General features: G+C 36.0%; 1 protein-coding gene across 1 annotated transcript in view; it reads left to right on the top strand.

The window, feature by feature from the left end:
- The window catches only part of CEP350 (centrosomal protein 350kDa), a 133,975-nt gene that overhangs the window by 12,886 nt on the left and 96,547 nt on the right, over positions 1 to 24,542 (top strand). Inside the window, exons 6-10 of the mRNA XM_008572941.1 lie at positions 4,113 to 4,226; positions 7,981 to 8,094; positions 11,861 to 12,007; positions 13,757 to 14,415; positions 15,359 to 15,480. Of these exons, the coding sequence (XP_008571163.1) occupies positions 4,113 to 4,226; positions 7,981 to 8,094; positions 11,861 to 12,007; positions 13,757 to 14,415; positions 15,359 to 15,480 (1,156 nt within the window). The remainder of the gene's footprint in view (positions 1 to 4,112; positions 4,227 to 7,980; positions 8,095 to 11,860; positions 12,008 to 13,756; positions 14,416 to 15,358; positions 15,481 to 24,542) is intronic.

Below are 24,542 nucleotides of genomic sequence, written 5' to 3' on the forward strand. Positions count from 1 at the left end.
CTTGTGTTCCTTTCACTGTTTTCTTGAGGTCTTTTCCTTCTCATACAGGCCATGTCTTGCAAGTCTATGTTTAGATTTGTTTTTCTTTGCATAATCCAAGGAATCGTAAGTTGTGCCAAAGCCGATTGTCTTGCCACCATCAAAATGTGTTCTTAATCCAAATATAGAGATGACATCTAATGAGGTTTTCTATGTTTTGGCTAGTTTTTCCTTAGTTTCTGTCTTGTACTATTGCCTCCCCTGGGTGGAGGAAATCTATGACCATTTGTTTCCCCTGAAGCAGTTGGATGATCATGAACTCCCTGGTCTGGAGAGTTACTCTGTCATTCATGATGGCAGTCAATCATTAGGCAGCCGGACAGAATTGCCAGTTTCTTATGGCAAACTATATTTTGTAATAGACCAAACACTATGTTTATAAACTTTTTCCTTATATACATAAAGACATAATTATATGTTCCTTGCCACAAATGTCAGGTGAAATTAATTCACGCTATTGTGCCTAAGAGCTGAATAGATTATTTTCTATTAGACATGTAATTAATTTACTTTATATCTAACAGCTGTAAAGTACTTTTACCTATTTTTGACTCTAGCCTGTTCTTTACATTGATTTAACTCTACAAATATTTATTGCTTGCCAATTCTTTGATAAATTGAGGTCATCTTAAAATATTTTATGCTACTTTGGTTATCATCCATATTAATTATTTTATTGTTTTGCAAAATAACTTTCAAAGTTCAGTTTATTTCTTAAAAAGTAGTGATAAATTTGAATTGGAAAATCAGAATGGTGATTCCTAGGAAATAGCACATGTGTAAATTTTCTTGAGAAGTTAAAAAGATATGTTTTAAAGACCTATTTTCTACCTTTGGGCACATTCTGCCTATGTAGACAGTAACTTGTCCATTTTGTTCAGCTATTGGCAAAAACAGACAGATGGTAGCAATTAATGCCTGTCTTCAAAGACGAAACGAATAAGTAGTGTTGTCTCTCTCTCTTATTTTTTGACCAGTAAGGGGATCATAACCCCTGGCTCGGTGTTGTCTGCACCACGCTCAGCCAGTGAGTGCACCAGGCCATCCCTATGTAGGATCCAAACCTGCGGCCTCGGCGCTATCAGTGCTGCACTCTCCCGAGTGAGCCATGGGGCCGGCCCTGTCTCTCTCTTAAGAAGCATAGTTTGTCTCTCTGAAATCCATAATTTATGATTGGTTTTTTTAATAATTTAATTTAGTGCTTCACTTCTAGTCTTTTTTTTTTATTGAACCATCATTGATTATACATATTTTTGGGGTTTAACGTTAACGTATGTTGGTCAAATCAATATTATTAGCATATATATTATTACAAATCGTACTTATTTTTTATTCCCCTTATCCAGTCTCTCCCCATCCCCTCTCACTCCCCACTCCCACCTCTGATAACCCTAGATTTCTTGTTTTCTTCTGAAAGAGTAAAGGTCCGTGGCAGCAGCGGCATGCCTGGTTGCGGGAGGAGGGATCGGTTCCTGGCTCCATCTACTTTTACATTCTGAGTTGTTGTTGTAGAGCAGTTGGGTGAGAAGGGGAGAGGGGAAAGAGGAAGGAAGTAGGGTGGGAGAAGGAGGAAGGGGGGAGCGTGGTTGAGGCCCATGGTCCCCCTCATTCCTTCAGAGGAGACCAGGGGGCTTCCATTGCTGGCTTGGTTGTTGCTGGGCTCAATGCAGATGTCAGGGGTGTGCGGCTGAAGCCCTGGTCCCCCAGCCGCCCTGGCTTGGGAGACCAGGGGGCTTCCAGTGGCAGTTCAGTGATCATTGTTGGGCTAGTTGCAGATGGAGGGGTGTGTGGCCGAAGCCCTTGGCCCCCAAGTGCCCCAGCTTGGGAGCCTGGGGTGTTTCCTGTGATGGCCCTGGTGGTCATTGCTGGGCTAGTTGTGGGTGTCAGGGGAGCATGACCGAGGCCTGAGGCCCCCCACTGCCCCAGCTCAGGAGTCTAGGGTGCTTCCTGAAGTTGCTCTGTAGTTGTCCCTGGGCTGGGCGTGGGCGTCAGGGGTGTGGCCGAGGCCCTTGACCCCCACCGTCCTAGTTTGGGAGGCCAGGACGCTTCCTGCAGCTGCTTGGTGGTCCTTGCTGGGCTGGTTATGGGTGTCAGGAGGCATGGCTGAAGCCCTCGGCCCTCTCCCATCCCTGGCTTTGGGGCCCAGGGGGGCTTCCAGTCCTTCTAGGTTTTATAGGTGTTCTTTGATGAAGTGAGACCTTTACTGGTTAATATCAAACTTTGTCTCTGGTCTGTGGGTATTTTGTTTTTTCTTTCAGTTCTGTTAGATTATTCACTGTTTCCACTACTTAAACTCTGCACTGGAACTATTGTTGTCCTTTGCTTCTAAAATGGGGGAACTTCCTGTGGGGACTAGCACATGAGCCCTGTGGTTAAGCTAAATTGCTGCTTTGCTGCAGATTCCCTGGGGAAGCCTTTTTGTGCAGCTCAGGTTTTAATTGTTGACTTTGTAGGTACTTCCAGGTCTCATGAGGTCTGGTGCATCTGTGTGTAGAAACTGGTCTAGACATGAGATTTTTCAGCAAACTTCACCCTCTGCAGTTCTATATCCCTGGCCAGTCTCCTCTAAGTGATCCTGCACTGATTGGAGGGCAGATCAGCTGTCTATGCTATGTCCCAATGTTCCCCCAGTGGGCCATCTCCCCCACCGCCTGCACTCCAGACACCTTCTGTGGGACGGGCTGTGCACTGGTCCCTTGCGATGACTTACCAGCCTCTGAGTGGCTCCTTTTTTCTTTTGCTATGGCTCCTTGCTCCTATGTGGGTCCACAGGAACCCTGTTAGTGGTCTGGCTGGCCCTCTTCTCCCCTGCCACCTCCAAGCAACTTCATATGAAGGGCACAGCAGCAACTTTTGCCAGCCCTAGCTCTCACCAGCTTCAGCCTTGAAACGGCTGGAATTCGAAATGGTAGGAGCAATCCTTTCTTTTTCTCATCGTGGCTTCTCCTGCCTTCATGAATTCTGTAGGTCTCTCCTCCTCTTCCCCTGAGCTCTAGTGGCCCCAGTTTGGCTGTAGTTGCTTTTTAATAGTTGTGAATTGGTTGGTTTGTGGGAGAGAGTGACGCTGGCAACCTTCTCTTCCGCCATCTTGACTGGAAGACCCCACTTCTAGTTATTTTGAATGAATGTATATTGCTTTATCTTACTGATGCTTACTATTTCCAGTTGGTATGTGTCAGCATATTATTTGGTAGCTAATTATTCATTTCCTTTTTAAAAGCTTATAAAGCCGCTCCATCATTAGTTATTAGGGAAACACAAATCAAAACAATGAGGTACTATTTTGCATCCATTAGGGTAGCTATTAAAAAAAGACAGACAATAACAAGTATTGTTGAGGATATGGAGAAATTGGCATCTTCATACATTTCTGGTGAGAATGTAAAATGGTTCAGCTGCTTTAGATAACAGTTTGGCAGTTTCTCAAAATATTAAACTTAGAGTTACTGTATAACCCAGCAATTCCATTCCTAGATATAATACCCAGGGAATTAAAAACATGTCCACATAAAAACTTGTACAAGAATGTTCATAGCTGCATTACTAATAATAGCCAAAAAGTGGAAACAACCCAAATATCTATGAGCTGATGAATGGATAAACAAAATGTTGGTATATCCATATAATGGAATATCACTTGGCAATAAAAAGTATAAAGCCCTAGTACATGTTACGTAATGAAAATACTTTGAAAATGTTATGCTAAGTGAAATAAGCCAGAAACAAAAGACCACATGTTGGATGATTCCATGTAGATGAAATGTCCACAAAGGGCAAATCCATAAAGATAGAAAATAGATTAGTAGTTGCCAGTAGATGGACGGGGTTGTGTTCGGAGTGACTGCTAATAGGTACGTGGTTTCCTTTTGGGGTGATTAAATACTCTGGAAGTAGATGATGATGATATTTGTAGAACTTTGTGAATATACTAAAAGTTACTGAGTTGTACACTTTTAAAAAGTGAATTTTATGGAATGTTAATTATCTCACTTAAAACGGTATAACAAACAAAACTTATAAAGCAATTTTGATAAGAATGTTCTGTAATGTTTTGTATTGTTGGTGTATGTTAGGTTTTAACCCTTCAGAGACCAAGATTCGAACACCTGATGGGAAAGTGTGGCAGGAAGCTGAGTTTCAAAACATGAGTAGAGAACTGTATCAAGACTTAGCACTTCACTTTGCAGGTGAGAGTAGAGCTTTCTTATGTTTTGAGTATTTTATCATGCATGTCATCTAACTTATGTTTGGACATAAAATTATCACCAAACTAATGATATTTCCCTTTTCTAACTGCATGGTGTGCTAAACTGACAGTGGTTTGAGTAATAAGGTTCTTTTGGCCTCTAGGATGTGCTCCAGGATTAAAATTAGCCTATGGTTAATGAGACAGAAACTAGGCTACTTTTAAACCGAGAGACTGTTGGAATTGGGACTGTCTGATTTGAAGGAAACTGCAGTCTAGTTGAAGTCTACTTCTGCTAGGCATCTGAGATCTTTGAAATAGTCATTAAATTTTGCTGGTGGCAGATAGATGAGGGTAAGATGCAAAAACAAAAGTAAGCATTATAGGAAGGGACTACTGTTAGAGAATTGGAAATAAAAGGAATGCATGGAATTAGAAGAGGGAAATAGGAAGGTCATACTATGACTTTGGGCAAGATGCTGGGTACTTAGTCTTCTGTGTTTTTTACAGTTGAGGAACTAAGGGCTCAAAGAGTAATTTTTCTAGGATTGCATAGAGTAGTTAAGAATTAAAGGCAAGATTCCAAACAAACTGATTCTAAAGCCTGAGGTCTTTCTAGTAAGCCGCCATACAGATTCTACTAATACATTTTATGGCATTAGGTGTCCAGTCCAATTTTCTTGCTATTATTAATAGAACACTGTATTCAGACAATTTTTTCTCATGTGGAGGGGAAATATAATGTAATAGTTAAGAGCAAAGATATTGGAATCAGCTTACAAGAGTTCAAATTCTGGCTTTGACACTTATTAGCTATATATGCTAGCTATGTTACATAACTTCTCTTCCTTGATTTTCTCATCTGTAAAGTAGGGAATAATAGCATACCTCATAGGATAGTATCATTATAGACTAATAGAATATGTCAAAGGACTCTTAAAAAGGTCTGCCTATTGTACTCTGCCTTTTTTCTTGTTATGGTGGATGAACTCTGTGTTCCTAGCTAAGACCAACCCATCTACTTGTGTTTTCGATTCCATTTCCTCTGGTGTTTAAGGATGTTACTTCAGCCCTATTTCTTTTCTTTTGCATCATCAAGTTTTCTCTCTCTACCAGGTCATGCCCATCAACGGACTGTTTGATAACATGCTGTTATATCAGCCATCATAAAAGAACCCCTTTTTTGGCCTTACTTCTCTCCAGCTACTGCCTTGTTTCTCCCTTTAATTTACAGCAAAACTGCAAAAAATTGCCTTATAGTCTTCAATTCGTCTCCTCCCTTTCTCTCTCTGATCCTTTCTGATAGGTGTTTGCTCCTATATCTCTGTAGACTTCTGTTACCAAGAACACCAGTGACTTTCATATTGTTAAATGCAGTGTCTAATACTCATTTGTCACCTTGATCTCTCAACAGCATTTGACATGATTGATCACTTCTTCCTTGAAACTCTTCACTTGACATCTAGGATACCATAAGTATATGGATTTCCTCCTAAGTATAGAGGCTTCTTTTCAGTTGTTTTTTCCTAATTCACTCCCTGATCTCTAAACATTGCCATGCCCTGGACTTGGTCCTCAGCAGTTGGGTTCTCTTTCTTTCTTTCTTTCTCTTTTTCTTTCTATCCCTTATTTACTTATTTTTAATTGAGATGTATTGATTGTATGTATTTGTGGGATATGGAGAGTTGATTATCAGTACACATATACAATGTGTGATAATCAAATCCAAAATAATCAGCATATTCACAATTACAGGACTTCATTTCTTTGTGATGAGGATATTTGATCTCTCTTCTTCTAGCCATTTGATGACATGCAGTAAATTAGTGTTAATTATAGAGGCCTAGCTTGACTGTACACCAGTAGAACTTATTTTTCCTATCTAGCTGTTTTGTGTCCATTAAAAATCCTCTCACTATCCCCCCTGTTCCTTCTCCTTTCCTTGCCTCTAGTAACTACAGTTCTGCTCTTTCCTTTTGAAAGTTCAACTCATTTATTTTTTTTGAAGTTTGAAATTTTGCTTTATTTTGGATTATTATTAAAATATTGTTTTCTAAAATTGTCATTCTTAAATATGAAAGTTAAAAAAATACTTTATGTGGCAACATATGAATTACTTTGATGTGTTTTTATAAGACACTTTTGGACTATAAATAAACATGATACTTCCCCACACGCTATTATTATTATTATTATTGTTTCTTTCTACCTTCCCTGCCCTTCTCTTCTTCTCTTCCCCTCCCACTACTTGCTCTCTCTTTGTTTTTTCCTCTTTATTTATCTACACATACACTAGGGAGACTTATCTAGTCTCAGGGCTTTAAATATTCTCTGTTGCTAATGATTCCCAGATTTATGTCTACAGTGCAGACCTTCCCCCTGAACTCAGACTCTTATGTCCAGTTGCTAACTCCATATCTCCCCTTGGATACACAATAGTTTCCTCTCTCTCTCTCTCTCTCTCTCTCTCTCTCTCTCTCTCTCTCTATATATATATATATATATATATAATATATTTGAATATATGTTTAATATATTCAAAATGAAGTTAATTAACTAACTAAATGGGATCATGAAGTACCCCGTAAAGCTGCTACTCTGGTAGTCTCTCCATGTCAGTTAATCCTATCCTTCTAATTGTTCAGGCCCCAAATCTTGAGTCATCCTTGACCCTCCCCGTCCTAATTTCTCTCATACCTTATATCTAATACTGTCTGAATTATATCTAAAATATAACCACTTTCACCACCTGTGTCACTACCAACTAGATCCATCAATCTCTTGCCTGTATTACTGTAGTAGTCTCTTAACTGGTTTCCCTGCTGTGCCCTTCTTCTAGTGAGTTTATTCTCATCATGGCTGACAGAGTAAGCTTGTTAAAATTTAATTTAGATCATGTCACTCCTTTGCTCAAAATCTTGTGAAAACTTCCCATCTCACTCTTGAGTAAAACTTGAAGTTCTTACAGTAGCCTATGAAAACATGATGTAGCCCTCAGTTATTTCTCTGACCCTAGTTCCTTCTAGTCTTCTCTTTGTTCACTTCACTCACACTGGCCTTGCTATTTCTTAGACACGGGGTATGCTCTTGCCTTAGGGCCTTTTACTCACATTTATTTCCATTCTTTCCAGAATGCATAGCACTACATGTATTTTAAAGTACATTTATTCAGATCTGTAATTGAGGTTAATTTTTTTGAATTTATATGTGTGATTAGTATGTTCCCCAGGTTGGAATTTTTAAAAATTAGTGAATAGTAATTTATATGTGACATACCCTGACATATTTCACTAGCATAATCATAAAGCATCATCATTTAAGAATATTGCATAGAGCATTTTATGAAGTTTTATGCAGAAATTTTTTAATGAAATAGGAATCTGTGAAAGTGCTCATCTCTGAGATTCTATAAATACTATGATCCTGGATTGGAAAGCATTACTGTTGCAACTTCTTCCCATTTTTGAAAATGAGGTAAATTTCTCAAGAGCTTTCTGAAGAAAAAACATAAAACAAAACACGAAACAAAAAACCTCCCAAAGAATTGTAACCTAAGGGGATTAGTGGTAATCTTTATACCTTTCCATAAGAGGAGTTGACATTGGTAGCGTGTGTGTTATAAAAATAACCTTTCTGAGGGTTTCTTTCTCTCTACCTGAATCATATACTTTATACTGATTTTTCTTACTTGGGGGAGGATGAAGAGGTAGGTAGGAATCATTATAATATTTGCTGTAAATATTTCTGCTTTTCAGATGATATCTCTATAAAAGAGAAACCTGCTGAAAAAAGTAAAGAGAAGAAAGTAGTCAAGCCAGTACGAAAAGTACAAAAGGTAGCACAGTTATCAAGTCCAGAGTGCAAAACAGGTTAGTTTTCTCTATATCATGTCCATCCTAAAATTACATATTACTGAAATAGAATCTACATGGACATAATTATCTGTTACCAAATGTTTTCCAAATTGTTTGGCACATATAAAAATTCCGTACATTTTATGTATCATTATTTTGTGTATGTGTGTGTGTTTATTGAGGTGTCATTGACATAGAATAACAACATATTTAGAATGTACAATTTGATAAGTTTTTATATATGTGTGCATCCATGAAGCCATTTGTTCACCATATGTTCATCAAGATACTTAACACATTTATCACCCCAAAAAGTTTTTTTAAATCATTTTTAATAGAAGTTAACGAGTTTAAAGGTCATGATTTTTATGTAGTGAACTTTTATATACTTTTATGACTGTCACTAAATCCCTTCACTTAATCTCGTAAAAGAATAAATGTTGTGCATCTGAACTGTGGCAGCCTGTGGCATTAGAGGTCAGGCTGGACTCTGGATAGATCAAGACTGGAAAAAAGAGAATTCTTTAGTTCCATACTGATTCACATTTCAGCCTTGATCCAGATTGCCCAGATTTATAACTAGCTTTGTTTCTTTGGTAAATGAGTTAATTTTAGTGTGCCTTGATTTCCCCATATGTAAAATGAGAAAGCAGTGGTACTTATCTTACAAGGTTGTTGGGAGAACTAAAAGGGTTAATACCTAAAAGCACTTAAGATACTTGCTGGCACATGATAAGCACTCAAATGTTAGCTATGGTTCCATTAATAATAGTAATTATTATTTCTGGCCATGCTGAAAATGGCTATTTAGGATGTCATATTCATGTCAGTGAGTAATTTGGGCCAAGAGAGTGGAGAAAGTTGGAACTTGGCACTTTCAGTTTGGAGACATTCTGAATTCATACATTTATTCATTATGCAAATATTTTTCAACACTTGGTATACATGAGGCATTGCGCTATACTGAGCTTAGGTGATATAGTGGTAATCAAGATGCACGTAGCCTCTGCTTTCATGGAGCTTATAATCTTTTCAGGAAAACAGTGAATATATGGTTACAGTAAAGCATGATGAGTGCTGTGATAAGAGATCACAGGTCTTATGGGAACACAGAGGAAGACTGATGATGGGGCACTGGTTTCTGACCGGGCACCTGTTTTTCTGGTGGACTGATCAACAGAATGGCAAATAATATATTTTGTGGCACCCACTGGAACTTCAGATGTCATATAGAGGGACACTGGCTGTATACAAATAAAAAAATAAATTTTTACAAGAACATGAATTATCTGAGGGTTAACTAATTCTTACATTTAAAAAAAGTATTATTTTTCATGTGATATTATGTTATACCGTTGTTAGGGGCATAGTTTGAAATGAAACAGGAACCATTATAATTTATGGACACTGATCTTGGATTGTATTTATCCAGTTTTGTGGTAGGCTAATTTCCATATATGCACTGTGGCAGTGACCTAGACAGACAGTCATTAAGTGTGCTAAAACTGTATTAATAATTTATACAGTCAAAGTCCTCTTTTTGAAGCAATGACTGCATGAAATTATTCCAGAAAGCCAGAATTTGGAAATAACCACCCGGCATATTTAGAAGCCAGCACTTATAAATAACTACCCAGTGTATTCATGGTTGCTTGTTTTTGATTCAGAAAATTAAGCTGAAATCGAAGAGAAGCCTGTTCTCTCATTTTACTTAAGAACATAAAATTTCTTATAAATAGATTGAGTAATAAATAGACTTAAAACCCTTTAAATATTTTAGATAAACTGTATAAGGTTAATAACAAGGTGCAAAAGCATTTCTTTTCTAAAGTGAACAGCACACGTTTATAATTTACCTTTTTATAATTGATGTTTTCATCAAAAGTATATTTACATTTAAACTTTTAAATTAAAGCCCCTTTTAAAGAAATTCCAAATGGAATGGTTTTATTATAAGTAAAATAGCATCACAGAGCACTGGAAAAATAGAAGAGGACAGATACAACCACTATGTGGACTTAAATAAAAAGTACTGGTATTATTTTGTATACTTCCTTACATTGGTTTTAAAATCAAAATAGTATGTGATTTTTAATCATATATATAATTTTTTGTGTATGTAAAATTATAGTTTACTCTTAGCATCCTTTCACAAGAACATTACTGTTGTTTTTATGAAAATTGTCATTTTTAATGGCCACACAATACTCCATTGTAGTAGAAATATAATAACCATTCACCATTCTGCAATACTTAGATTACTTCTGATCTTATAAAAAATGATAGTCAATATTTTCATTTATTTTTTCTTTCTATTCGATTATTTCTATTATATAAATTTCTGTTAGATTATTTGATCAGGGAGAATGAGCACTGTTACAGTTCCTGACATATTTTGTTTTGTTTTTTCAAAAAAGAAAACTATACCCACTTATATTTCAACACACAAGGTATAAAAAGAATGATTTTATTGTAATTTTATCAGCAATTGGATATTAATGTAAAAATATTTTTATAATTTAATTGGTTTTAAAGTGGCTACTTCATTGTTGCATTGTCATTTCATTTCTTATATTACTTTGCATTTAAATACTTTTACAGATTTGTTCCATGTTTATTTTTTATAGTTTCAATTTATAAACAGTCTTTCATGTTATTTGTTGTTTTTTTAAGTTACTGTGTATGTTAAGATGTTGGACTACTTTTAATTTTCTTACAGCCTGAAACTAGTAGATAACAGTCTTTTTTTCTCCTGATAAACAGCTGTATTTATTGAAATACACTCTTATTTTTATGAACTTTTATAGTGAGCATAATTAAAATATTGATGATATTTACTTTTTTCATTTTATTTATTTATTTATTTTTGGTGGCTGTTCAGTATGAGGATCTGGACCCGTGACCTTGATGTTATAAGGCTGTGCTCTAACCAACTGAGCTAATTAGCCAGCTCAATATTTACTTTTTTGAAGATATTTACTGTTTTATGCATAGAAAAACAGTATGTACTTTTGGTACATATCTGTAAAATATAATGTGAAAGTCCCTGTAATACATATCACCCTTTTCAAAGGTGATCACTGTTAACTCTTTATTATATGTTTCCTCAAAATTTTTCTTCTATGTTTAGATTAAGTCATTCATTCGTTCAACAAGCATATGTTTTGGGCCGGCCCGGTGGCGCACTGGATAGTGCGCCGCTTGGGAAGCGCCGCGGAGCTCCCGTCCGAGGGTTCGGATCCCACATACAGACCGGCTCCCGCTCACTGGCTGAGCGAGGCACGGGAGCAATACCGAGGCTTGCGATCCCGTTGCCGGTCCCCGGTCCGGTACGGGGGCAACACTGAGGGTTGCGATCCGTTGCCGGACACGGAAAAAAGACAAAAGACAAAAAAAAAAAAAAAAGCATATGTTTTATTGTGCCATACACTGTGCTAGCTATTGGTAAACCAAATACTTTATATTTAAGACATATTTTTGTTCTGTGTTAACATTGTTGAATTTAGTTCCCTAGTTCATAAGGTTTTCAGGAATTATTTTTATTTGATACTCAGCTTTCAAAGTGTTTTACACTTACTTGAGATGTGTGGGTAAAACAAGACATAAACAAACTGTTAGCTGATTTGGGGAGCTTAGGGTTAAAAATACAATTATACTGTAAACCTTTTGACCTTGGCAGAAGATAAATATAAGATGAAGTATAAAACCTGTGTGGTAGAGTAGGTACAATTCTTAGAGCTAAAATTTAAATTCTAAATTCAGTGTTATATATGTATTTCAGGTAGTAGTCGACTGATAAGTACATCTTCTTGGCGAGATGGACAAAAATTAGTAAAGAAAATTCTGGGACCTGCACCCAGAATGGAGCAAAAAGAGCGAAGAACTGCATCAAGTGACAGAAGTGGAAGAGAAAGAACTACTAAATATGGTGAGTGGCTATTAAAAAAATTGAGGAAAACAATTAAAAATTGCTTGTGTAAGTACTTAGAGAAGGTGAAAATACTCTTGAGAATGCTTTAGGACTTTGTTTTATAATTGTGAATATAGCTCAAAAAAGAAGAATGTTCTGTTGGGCTTGTCTACGGACAATCTCTGCATATAGGTGTTATGTTCATCTTCACTAAGAATTCTGTTTCTGTTGTATTAGTTACATTTAGCTGTCATTGTGAATGTCAAAGCATTATTTTAATCAAATCATATTAGACTTTTAGGGACCTTAACGGAATCAAGTCCAATGTGTCTCATCCCAACAGATACAAACAAATGTGAGCAAACATTTATAAATTTGGAATTTTTTATTTGACAGGTTAGGAAACAGGCTCTGAAAGAGACGTGATTTTTCTCAAGGGTATATCATCAATGGCAAAATTTTATGTAGGATCCAGAACTCTTTTGTTTGATTCTCAAGTCCGTTGATTTTCTCATTTTTGAAGTGTCTTGAATGCTATTTGAAATAACTAGTTATTTTTCTTATGAACACTAATTTTTGGAAATGAAATAAAAATACCTACAGGCCAGCTTTCCTTTTTAGCAACAAAATATGCCTCAGTTAATTTGAGCTTCTGGAATGGATTCAGTAAGAAATGCAGTCGCAACTATGCTTTGGTATATTAAAGTCAATATATAGTTTGAATTTGTTCCTCTTCACTTTCACTTAACTTATAAATAAACTCATGTGCATTCTCAGTCTAAAATTAAGCCGTGTCAACAAATATTTAGATAATAAAATTATTGTTTTCCTATATACTTAATTTTTTTCTGTCATTCACTGGAAAGTAGTGGAGGCTTAACATTTATTCAACAAATATTTACTGAGTGCCTGCTATGTAGCAAGCACTGCCCTAATCTCCAGGGCTTCAGAGTAAGCAAAATAGACCAAAATTCCTGGCTACATGGAAAAGGCATTCTAACAGAAGGAAACATTATGTACTTCATATGCCTCTTACTAAAGTTTGTCTTTTTTCTCTGGAAAAAGGGTAAAATACACGAAATAGCCTTTAAAAAATATTTCAAGATTTGTTTATTGAAATGCAATGTGATCATATGAGAGGCCAATTTTAATCTTTTCTGTACCAATAGGAAATTTCAGAAATTCTCTGATAAACTTATCTAAATATAGTACCATTTCATGTAATTGTAAAATGGGTCAGTGTTGTAAAATTTTCAGAAAAAATAATATTTCCAATGCCCTTATTATTTGGATTTGGCATATATGTCTGCTCTTTGCAAAACTTTAAAAATTATTATTTTTAAGATTTTTAAGGTATTTTCATTTTTTAAATTCTAATCAGGATGCCTTCTACCAAAGAGGTTAGTGATTTCTTAACAGCTTTTTTGAGGGGATAGGGTGGGAGAGAAATAGTAACATTAAATATGCACGTAGGAGAGAAATAGTAATACTAAATACATCAACCACACAATCTGTCCTTTTTCAGAAATATTCAAAGATGCATTTAAAAAAAAATAACTCAGGGAAGTATAGTTTTTCAGAAGATTGAAATTCTTCCTTTACTGCTAAAAAAAGTTTCCCCCCCTTTTATAATGTTCTTTAGAAGAGTATAGGATGTTTGAATTTGAGTTTAAGATAGGTGAAATTCTCTAACTTTCTTCTTAGTTCATTAAAACTTAGGAATTAATATAGAATTTTAATATATCACTAATAGTTCATACTTTGTAGGGGGTCATATCGGAAGAGCAGAATCTGATCCCAGGTTGGATGTTTCACATAAACATCTTCCACGAAGCTCAGAACATTCCGGAAGTAGAGCTCGGTCTGAAAGTAATATAAAGAAATTAGCTCCATCTCTTCTAGATAATAAACAGGAAGAAAATACTGCCTTAAATAAGGACTTTTTACCTGTTGAAATTCGTGGCATTCTTGATGACCTACAGCTGGATTGTACAGCTCAGACTGCGAGGCAAGAGATCGGAGAGTTACAGAATCAGAAGTCATCAGCATCAGTACAAGCTCCTAGGAGTCATAGCCCAGTGAAAAGAAAACCTGACAAAATAGCTGCTAATGAAGATCCCCCTGTTATTTCCAAAAAGCGCCACTATGATACAGATGAGGTACGACAGTACATTGTTAGACAGCAGGAGGAAAGGAAGAGGAAGCAAAATGAAGAGAAGAAGGCTCAAAAGGAGGCTACTGAACAGAAGAACAAACGATTACAGGAGCTCTATCGGAAACAGAAAGAAGCCTTTAGTAAAGTAAAAAATGTGCCTCCTTCTGAGCAATCAGCAGCTAGGCGACTACAGGAAACTTACTCTAAATTGCTACTGGAAAAGACCTTGCTTGAAGAACCATGTCATCAACATGTTATGCAGGAAACACAGGTAATCATAGTTATAGGAAAGGCTTATTTGCTATACTATCTAAAAATTACTCAACATTCTGGGCCGGCTTGTGGCTCACTCGGGAGAGTGTGGTGCTGATAACACCAAGGCCATGGGTTCAGATCCCATATAGGGATGGTCGGTTAGCTCACTGGGTGAGTGTGGTGCTGAACACCAAGTCAAGGGTTATTAAGATCCCCTTACCGGTCATCTTTTAGAAAAATAAATAAAAAATAAAAGTAAAAATTACTCAACGTTCCTAATATTCACACGTATGTTCAGATATTAATAATAATCATGGCCTTTCCTGAAATTGTATATGAAGAGTAATGTGATGAATATGATGGAAAATAAAAGCCAAATTAAGAGTTTCCTACAGTGATTGTTACTGATCTCTTCTCTACTCATCATTGCTATTAGTTATATCCCTGCCTAATTTTTATCATAGTAATGAGCAAATAAAGTCAGATTTTTTTAATGAAATAATGTTGTGATCTGTGCTGAAATTGAGAATATCCTAATTTAGTGTGCTAATGTTTTTAAGAAAAATAGCATTGAATGTTATTATTCTTACCATGTACCACATACTGTTTTAAACGCTTTACTAACAGACTTAAGCTTCAGTAAATTTGTACAACCCTGAGAAGTACCGTATCATTTCTACTTATCAGGTGAAAAAATTGAGGTTTTGAAAGGATATTATTTCCTCCTAATTATGCATTTAGGATTAGGTGTGCATGTTGGATTTTAGGTGATGATTTGCTGTTAACTATAATGGTAGTTTTTAAGGCAAACTAAATTTGAATTTGTTTTATTTGAGGGGATAAAACCCCAACATTTTATGATTTTTGTAAAGCTGAAGTGACTTAATGTTTATCTCATGTGCTATCTGAATATATGTTTGTGGTGGTAGCCAGATAAATTTGATGTCCTTTTCTTCTAGGCCAGACCAGGATATCAGCCATCTGGAGAATCTGACAAAGAAAACAAAGTACAGGAACGTCCCCCAAGTGCATCTTCCAGTAGTGACATGTCTCTGTCAGAACCTCCACAGCCTCTTACAAGGTAAAAAAGGGAGAATTAAAGATGGTTAAGGTTCTTTCTTTTCATGAAACTTAGTAGAATAGTCTGTGTTCAGTGAATTTTGTTGACTGACCTTCAGTGTGAGCAAGAGGGCAGAGAAAGGTTTATTTAGAAATTGGTTATATATATTCTGATGGATACTTAAGCATGGTGTAAAGCTATACTTACTATATACACTACTCTATTGTTCAAATTTTACCTGTCTTTTAAGCCAATATAAATTTCTTCTCCTGCAGTTGGAAGCAATCTTGCCTTCTCTGAACTAAACATACAGTAAAAGTTTGTTGGATGAATGAACCACAGTGAAGTTAATATTTTAAAGTATTTGTGGTGAAGAATTTTTAAAGGGAATTTCTTTTAAATTTTTTTTTTATTTTAACATTTATTTGTACATATTTATGGGGTACAATGTGTTGTTTCAAATACATGCATATACTGTACATTGATTCACTTAGCTTTGCACCTGCTAATCCACCAATTCCCCTGGCCCTGTACCACGCCCCCTCTCAGTCTCTGGTAGCCATTATTCTATTCTCTACTTCTATGAGAATCACTTTTTTTTTTTTTTTTTTTTTATTCTACATATGGATTTGTACATATTTATGGGGTACAATGTGTTGTTTCAAATACATGCATATACTGTACATTGATTCACTTAGCTTTGCACCTGCTAATCCACCAATTCCCCTGGCCCTGTACCACGCCCCCTCTCAGTCTCTGGTAGCCATTATTCTATTCTCTACTTCTATGAGAATCACTTTTTTTTTTTTTTTTTTTTAGATTCTACATATGGATGAGATCATGTGGTATTTGTCTTTTTTCTGTGCTTGGCTCACTTCACTTAACATGATGGTCTCCATTTCCATCCATTGCTGCAAATGACCAGATTTCATTTCTTTTTTAAGAGCTGAATAGTATTCCATTGTGTATATATACCACGGTTTTTTAATCTATTTATCTGTTGCCGGACATTTAGGCTGATTACATCTCTTGGCTATTGTGAATAGTATTGCAATGAACATGGGAGTGCAGGTGTCTCTTGGATATATTGATTTCATTTCCTTTGGGTATATACCTGGAAGTGGGATTGCTGGGTCATAAGATAGTTCAATTTTCAGTTCTCTGAGAAACCTCCTTACTGCTTGCCACAATGGCTGTACCAGTTAACATTCCTGCCAACAATATAGGAGAGGTTGCACATCCTCATCAGCATTCGTAATTTTCTGTTTTGTTGATAATAGCCATTTTAACTGGAGTAAGACAATATCTCATTGTGGTTTTAATTTACATTTCCCTGATGATTAGTGATTTTGACTAATTTTTTATGTGCCTGTTAGCTATTTGTATGTCTTCTTTTGAGAAATGTCTATGTAGGTCCTTTGCCCATTTTTTTAATTAGGTTTTTTTGCTGTTGAGTTGAGTTCCTTATATATTCTGGATTTGAGCCCCTTGTCTGATGTGTAGTTTGCAGATTCTCCCATTCTTGATTTGTTTTGTTTTGTTTTATTTTATGCCACAAAACAAGTCTTAATACATTTAAAAAGACTAAATATGACTTAATACATTTAAACATACAAAATATGTTCTCTGACCACAATAACTGAAGGAAATTTAGAAAACTCACAAATGTGTGAGTTTAAACAATACTCTCCTAAATAAACAATGGGTAAAGAGAAAAATCACAGGGAAATTAGAGAGTTGAGATAAAAATCAAAGTGCAACATATCAAAATTTATAAGATGCAGGGCTCATGCAGTGCTTAAAAGAAAATTTATACTTGTAAACACTTATATTGAAAATGAGAAAAATCTCCAATCAGTAATGTAAACTTCTACCTTAAGAAAATAGAGAAAGAAGAGCAAAGTAAACTAAAAGCAAATGTAAGTAGGAAATAACAAAGATTACAACAGAAATAATATGAAATAGGGAATTAAAAAACAATAGAGAAAATCAATAAAACCAAAAGTTGATTCTTTAAAAATCTCAACAAAATTTGCAAACCTTTATTTGGACTGACCAAGAAAAAAAGAGAGAAGGCAGAAATTACTAAAATCAGAAGTAAAGGGCCGGCCCGGTGGCGCAATGAAGAGTGCGCCGCTTGGGAGCGTGGCGGCGCTCCCGCCGAGGGTTCGGATCCCATGTGGAGACCGGTTCCCGCTCACTGGCTGAGCGTGGTGCGGGCACAACACCGAGGGTTGCGATCCCGTTGCCGGTCCCCGGTACGGCGTGACACCGAGGGGTGCGATCCCGTTACTGGTCAGTAAAAAAGACAAAAAGGAAAAATAAATAAATAAATTCAGAAGTAAAGCAGAGGCATGGTGGAGCAGTTGCTTCTTCTGTTACACTGGAGTGAGCTTTAAGGAGAGAGACATCCTCTTCTTTTTCCGGTCTCTGCTGGTGACTCCTCTTGTGTCACTGCAGTAGAGTGTCTGCTGGGTTGCCTTCACAGCAGCTGTGGCCACTGCTGTGGCGCCAAGCCACTTTTGCAGCAGCTGTGGACGTGGTGGTGGTTGTGGTGGGCCACCCACGTGGAAGTGGGGTTTTCAGCATGCTCCTTGCCTGCTTCCAGGCAGAGACACTGCCCTTGGCTTTTGCTTAGGACTCCAGGCATACTCTGTTTCTTGCCTGCTTCCGGGTGGAGGGGGCTGCCCTCAGCTCCAAACTCTCTGATTCTGTAGGTTGTGTGTTCACTTTATTGCCCTTTGCTGTGCAGAAGCTTTTTAGTTTGATGTAGTCCCTTTTGTCTATTTTTCCTTTAGTTGTGTGTGCCTTTGTAGTCTTGTTCAAAACAGCACTGCCCATTTCCATTCATGTAGCATTTCCCCTATGTTTTCTTCTAGTAGTTTCTTAGTTTCAGGTCTTAAATGTAGGTCTTTAAACCATTTTGAGTTGATTTTTGTGTATGGTGAGAGATAGGGATCTAGTTTCAGTCTTCTGCATGTGGATATCCAGTTTTCTCAGCACCTTTTATTGAAGAAGTTTTTCTTTCCCCAGTGTATATTTTTGGCACCTTCATTGAAAATCAGTTGGCTGTAAATGTGTGGATTTATTTCTGGGCTCTCTATTCTGTTCCATTGGTCAGTTTGTCTATTTTTATGCTAATACCATGATGTTTGGGTTACTATAGCTTTGTAGTACATTTCGAAGTCAGGTAATGTGATGCCTCCAACTTTGTCCTTTTTGTTTAAGATTGCTTTGGCTGTACACAGGGTCTTTTGTGTTTTCATACACATTTTAAGAGGTTTTTTCCTATTTCTGTAAAGAATGCCATTGGTATTTTGATACAGATTGTGTTAAATCTGTAGATTGTTTTGGGTATTATGGACATTTTAATGTTGTTAATTTTTTTAACCCAAGAGCATGGGATATCTTTCTGTTTATTTGTGTCCTCTTCAGTTTTTATCAACAATGTTTTATAGTTTTTATTGTAGAGTTCTTTCATCATCTTGGTTAAATTTACTCCTAAGTATTTCATTTTTTGGTAGCTATTATGAATGGGATTACTTTCTTGATTTCTTCTTCAGCTGTTTTATTATTGGTATACTGGCAGACTATTGATTTTTGTTTGTTGATTTTGTATCCTGCCATTGTGCTGAATTCATTGATTAGTTGTAATGATTTTTTGGTAGAGTTTTATGTAATTGTTCATGTCATCTGCTAATAGGGATAGTTTGACTTCCTCCTTTCCAGTTTGGATACCCTTTATTGCTTTCTCTTGCCTTACTGCTCTGGCTTGAACTTCCAGTACTCTGTTGAGTAAGAGTAGAGAAAGTGGGCATTTTTGTCTTATTCTAGATCTTAGAGGAAAAGCCACCAATTTTTATACATTCAGTATATTAGCTATGGGTTTGTCATATATGTCCTTTATTGTGTTGAGGTGCATTCCGTAAAGTGGGCATTTTTGTCTTATTCTAGATCTTAGAGGAAAAGCCACCAATTTTTATATATTCAGTATATTAGCTATGGGTTTGTCATATATGTCCTTTATTGTGTTGAGGTGCATTCCGTGTATACCTGATTTGTTGAGTGTTTTTAACATGAAGGAATGATGGATTTTATCCAATGCTTTGTTGCATCTATTGATGATCGTATGGGTTTTTTCCATCATTCTGTTGATATGATGTATCACATTTATTGATTTGCATTTGTTGAAACATCCTTGCATCTCTGGGGTGAATCCCACTTGATCACAGTGAATGATCTTTATAATGTCTTTGGATTTGGGTTGCTAGTATTTTGTTGAGGATTTTTGCATCTATGTTTGTTAGGGATATTGGTCTGTAGTTTTTTTTGTTGTTGTTGTGTCCAGTTTTCATATGAGGATAATACTGGCCTCATAGAATAGATATGGAAGTATTCCCTTCCCTTCAATTTTTTTGGAGGAGTTTGAGAAGGATTGGTATTCTTCTCTAAATGTTTGGTAGAACATGGCAGTGAATACGTTAGGTTCTGGTGTTTTCTCTTTTGGGAGACTTTTTATTACTGCTTCAATCTCATTACTCATTATTGGTCTGTTTAGGTTTTTTAGTTCTTCATGGTTCACCCTTGGTAAGTTGTATGTGTCCAGGAATTTATGCATTTCTTCTAGGTGTTCCAGTTTGTTAGCATATAGTTGTTTGTAATAGTCTCTTACGTTCCTTTGTATTTCTCTGGTAGCAGTTGTAATGTCTCCTTTTTCATTTCTGATTTTTGTCTTCTCTCTTTTTTCTTCATCAATCTAGCTAAAGGTTTATTGATTTAGTTTATCTCTTTGAAAAACCAACTCTTTGTTTCATCAATCTTTTGTATTGTTTTTTATATCATTTTTTAATTCATTTATTTCTGCTCTGATCTTTGTTATTACTTTCCTTCTACCAATTTTGAATTTGATTTGTTCCTGTTTTTCTAGTGCCTTGAGGTGTAACATTACGTTGTTTTTCTGAAGTCTCTACTTTTTTGGTGTAGGCATTTATTGCTATGAACTTACCTCTTAGAACTGCTTTAGTTGTGTCCCATAGGTTCTGATATGTTTTTGTTTTCATTTGTCTCTAGGAAATTTTAAATTTCCTTTTAAATTTCTTCTCTCACTCATTCATTTTTTAGGAGTATGTTTAATTTCCTTGTATTTGTACAGTTTCCAATGTTCCTTCTGTTACTGATTTCCATGTGGTCAGACAAGATGGTTGGTATGATTTCAGTTTTTAGAAATTGTTGAGACCCATGTTTTGTGACCTAACATGGTCTATTTTAGAGGATGTTCCATGTGCTGCTGAGAAAAATGTGTATTCTGCAGCTATTGGATGAAATGTTCTATACATGTCCATTAGGTCTAATTGGTCAAGAGTAGAGATTAACACTGATGTTTCTTGATTAATTTTCCATCTGGACGATCTGTCCTTTGCAGAGAGAGGGGAATTAAAGCCCCCCAACTATTATTGTGTTGGAGTCTATTTTTCCCATTAAGTCTAGTAGTATTTGTTTTATATATCTGAGTGATCTGGAGTTGGGTGCATATATATTTAGAATTGTTTGTATCCTCTTGTTGAATTGATCCCTTTATCATTATATCATGACCTTCCTTATCTTTTTTTACTTTCCTTGGCTTGAAGTCTATGTTATGTGATCTAGGTATAGCTGTTTATATCATTATCCTGCTCTTTTTAAATTTCTATTTGCATGAAATATCTTTTTCCATCCCTTCACTTCCAGTTAATATGTGTCCTTATAGGTGAAGTGAGTTTCTTGTAGGCAGCATAATGTTGGTTCTTGTTTAATAATCCATTCAGCCACTCTGTGTCTTTTAATTGGAGGATTTAATCCATTTACATTTAGAGTTATTATTGATATATAGGGCTTGTTACTGTTGTTACTTTTTTTCTAGTTGTTTTGTAGATCCTTTTGTCTGGTTTTACTGTCTTTGTGATTAAGTGGCTTTCTCTAGTAGTTTATTTTTATTTCTTACTATTTGTTTTTAGGATGTCTATTGTAGGTTTTTGCATTATGGTTACCATGAGGCTTACAAAACATAGTTATAACAGATTATTTTAAACAAATAACTTTGATCACTAAGAAAAAAGAAAAAAAATGAAGCCAACTGTATGCCTTGATGTCATTTCCCTCTCACTTTTTTACATTTTGTTGTTTCAGGTTACATCTTTTAGTATTACCTATCTCTTATGTGGTTGTTGAATTTGTTATTGTTGGGTTTGTCCTTTAGTCTTCATAGTAAGGATATGAGTGGTTTATTTACCATCTGTTTTAGTCAGTTTTGTGTTGCTATACCAGAAATACCTCAGACTGGGTAATTTATAAAGGAAAGAGGTTTATTTGGCTTACGATTCTGGGACAGCTGCATCTGGCACGGACCTTCAGGCTTCTTCTACTCATGGCGGAAAGTGGCAGGTGGCCAGCGGGTACAAGCAGATCACATGGCGACACAAAGCAAGAGAGAGAGAGAGAGAGAAGGTGCCAGGGTGTTTTTAAGCAGTGAGTTCTCACGGGAACTAATAGAGTTAGAACTCACTCATTAATCCCTCCTCCCCCAGGGAGAGCATTAATCCATTCATGAGGGATCTGCCCCCATGACTCAATCAGTTTCCAACACTGCCACATTGGAGATCAAATTTCCACATGAGTTTTGGAGGGTACAACACATCCAAACTTCATCACTATCCTTACAATATTGGAGTATTATGAGATTGTCTGTGTATTTAGTAGTAAGTTTTGTATTTTCAATGTTTTCTTGTTACACTTTAATGTTGTCTTCTTTCCACTTGAAGTGCTCCCTTTAGCATTTCTTGTAAGGCAGGTCTAACGTTGATGAATTCCTTTAGCTTTTGTTTGTCTGAGAGACTTTATTTCTCCTTTGTATTTGAAGGTAGTTTTGCTGGATACAGGGTTTTTGGTATACAATCTTTTTCCTTCAGCTCTTTGAATATATCATCCCACTTTCTCCTGTCCTGTAGGATTTTTACTGAGAAGTCCACTTAGAGCCTTATTGGGGCTCTGTTGAATGTTATGTGTTTTGTGTTTTTTGTTTTCTCGATGCTTTCAGTATTCTTTCTTTGTCTTTGGTTTTTGATAATATGATTATGATGTGCCTTGTGGCATTCCTCTTTGTCTGAATTTTGTTTCATTTTTTGGTGGCTGGTCCATATGGGGATCTGAACCCTTGATCTTGGTGTTATAACACCCTGTTCTAACCAACTGAACTCACTGGCAACCCCTGTGGTTGAATTTGATTGGCAACCTCTGAGCTTGCTGTACCTGGATGCTGTTATCTTTCTCTGTACTTGAAAATTTTCAGCCATTATTTCCTTAAATATGCTTTATAGGTCTTTTGTCTCCTTCAGGTATGCCAATTATACGAAGTTTATTTCACATGAAGGAGTCTTATAATTGCTGCAATTCTATTTCATTTTTTCTTATTCCTTTTTCTTTTTGCTCCTCTGATTTGATAATTTCGTATGTTCTATCTTCTAGCTCACTGATTATTTCCTCTGTTTGATTGAGTCTGCCGTTTAAGATTTCTATTGAGTTTTTCAGTTCAGATAATGTATTCTTTATTTCTAGAATTTATATGTATATATTTTTTAATTGATCCAATTCCTTTGTCAAGCTTTTCATTCCACTCATGAGTTGTTTTCTAAATGTCATTTAATTTTCTATCTGTATTTCCTTGTGACTCCCTAAACATCCTTAAGAGGATTATTCCAAATTCTCTGTCAGACATTTCATAAATCTACTATTCTTCTGTGTCCATTGCTAGTGTTTTGTTGGTTTCCTTTGGTGGTGTCATGTTTCTCTGTTTTGTCTCTATCTTTGCATCTTGTTGATATCTGCTTATTTGGGGAGGCAGCTACATCTTTTAGGTGTTATAAGTGTTCTTTGGTGATGTTAGACTTTTACTGCTCAATATCAGAAATCAGAGGGCATTTTTTGTATCCATTACTATTTAAAGTTTTTTCAAATGACTCATAACAATTTGTCCATGTTACCTTTCAAGAACTATGTTGTATGTGCATGTGAATGTATGAACAAAGATTAGGAAGGGATTTTACTTGATTTCAGATTGTGGACTATTTTACCTTAAATTTTTTTTGGTGGCTGGCTAGTACAGGCATCTGAACCTTGGTGTTGCAAGGCTGTGCTCTAACTAACTGAGCTAACTGGGCAGCCCCTTAAATTTTCTTAAGAAAAAATGTTTTTGCTGTAAAATATTGTTTGCAATAAAGTAAGAAAAAAAAAAAGCTGTTAAGGGCCGGCCTGTGGCTCACTTGGGAGAACGTGGTGCTGCTAACACCAGGGCCATGGGTTTGGATCCCTATATAGGGATGGCTAGTTAGCTCACTTCAGAGAGCGTGGTGCTGACAACACCAAGTCAAGGGTTAAGATCCCCTTACTGGTCATCTTTTTTTTTTTTTTTTAAAAGCTGTTTGGGCGTGGAAGTCAGGGTGATTATGAGATTACATGATTATTAATTATACCTTGTAATAGTAACCATTTTGGAAAGAGAAAGTTCTTTTGAAATTCTTTGAGAATGAATAAAAGTCAAATCCTTTTTCAATTTTGGATTAATGCACATAGTCCTCTTATTCCGCACCCCTGAGAATAATATTGATCAAAATAGGTAACATTTATTGAGTGTTTTTTCAGGTTCCAGGCACTGATCTAAGTACCTTGCAAGTATTATCTTATTTAATCCTTGTAATTCCTTGAGTTAGGCACTGTTGTTATTCCTGTTTTACAGAAGAGAAAACTGAGGCCTAGAATTTAATTAACTTTCTCAAAGGTCAAAACATTAGCAGTGGAGATGGTTTTGAACTTAGGCAATCTGACTTCTCTACATACTGCCTCCCAATAAGTGAAATGTTTCATATGACTTGTGTAAGGCTATAAATATGCTTAAAACATTAAGCATAAATAAACTTTAAAAACTGTTTGAATTTGAATACTTCTACATAGCTGATACTTTCCAGTTCATCTTAGTCCCATTATTGTTGTCAGATATACTCTGCTGGATTCATGTCTTCAATTTTTACCTTTCTCTGAGTTTCCTTCTAATT

This window comes from Galeopterus variegatus, unplaced genomic scaffold (assembly GCF_000696425.1).
Source record: "Galeopterus variegatus unplaced genomic scaffold, G_variegatus-3.0.2 Scaffold850, whole genome shotgun sequence".
Lineage (NCBI taxonomy): Eukaryota > Metazoa > Chordata > Mammalia > Dermoptera > Cynocephalidae > Galeopterus > Galeopterus variegatus.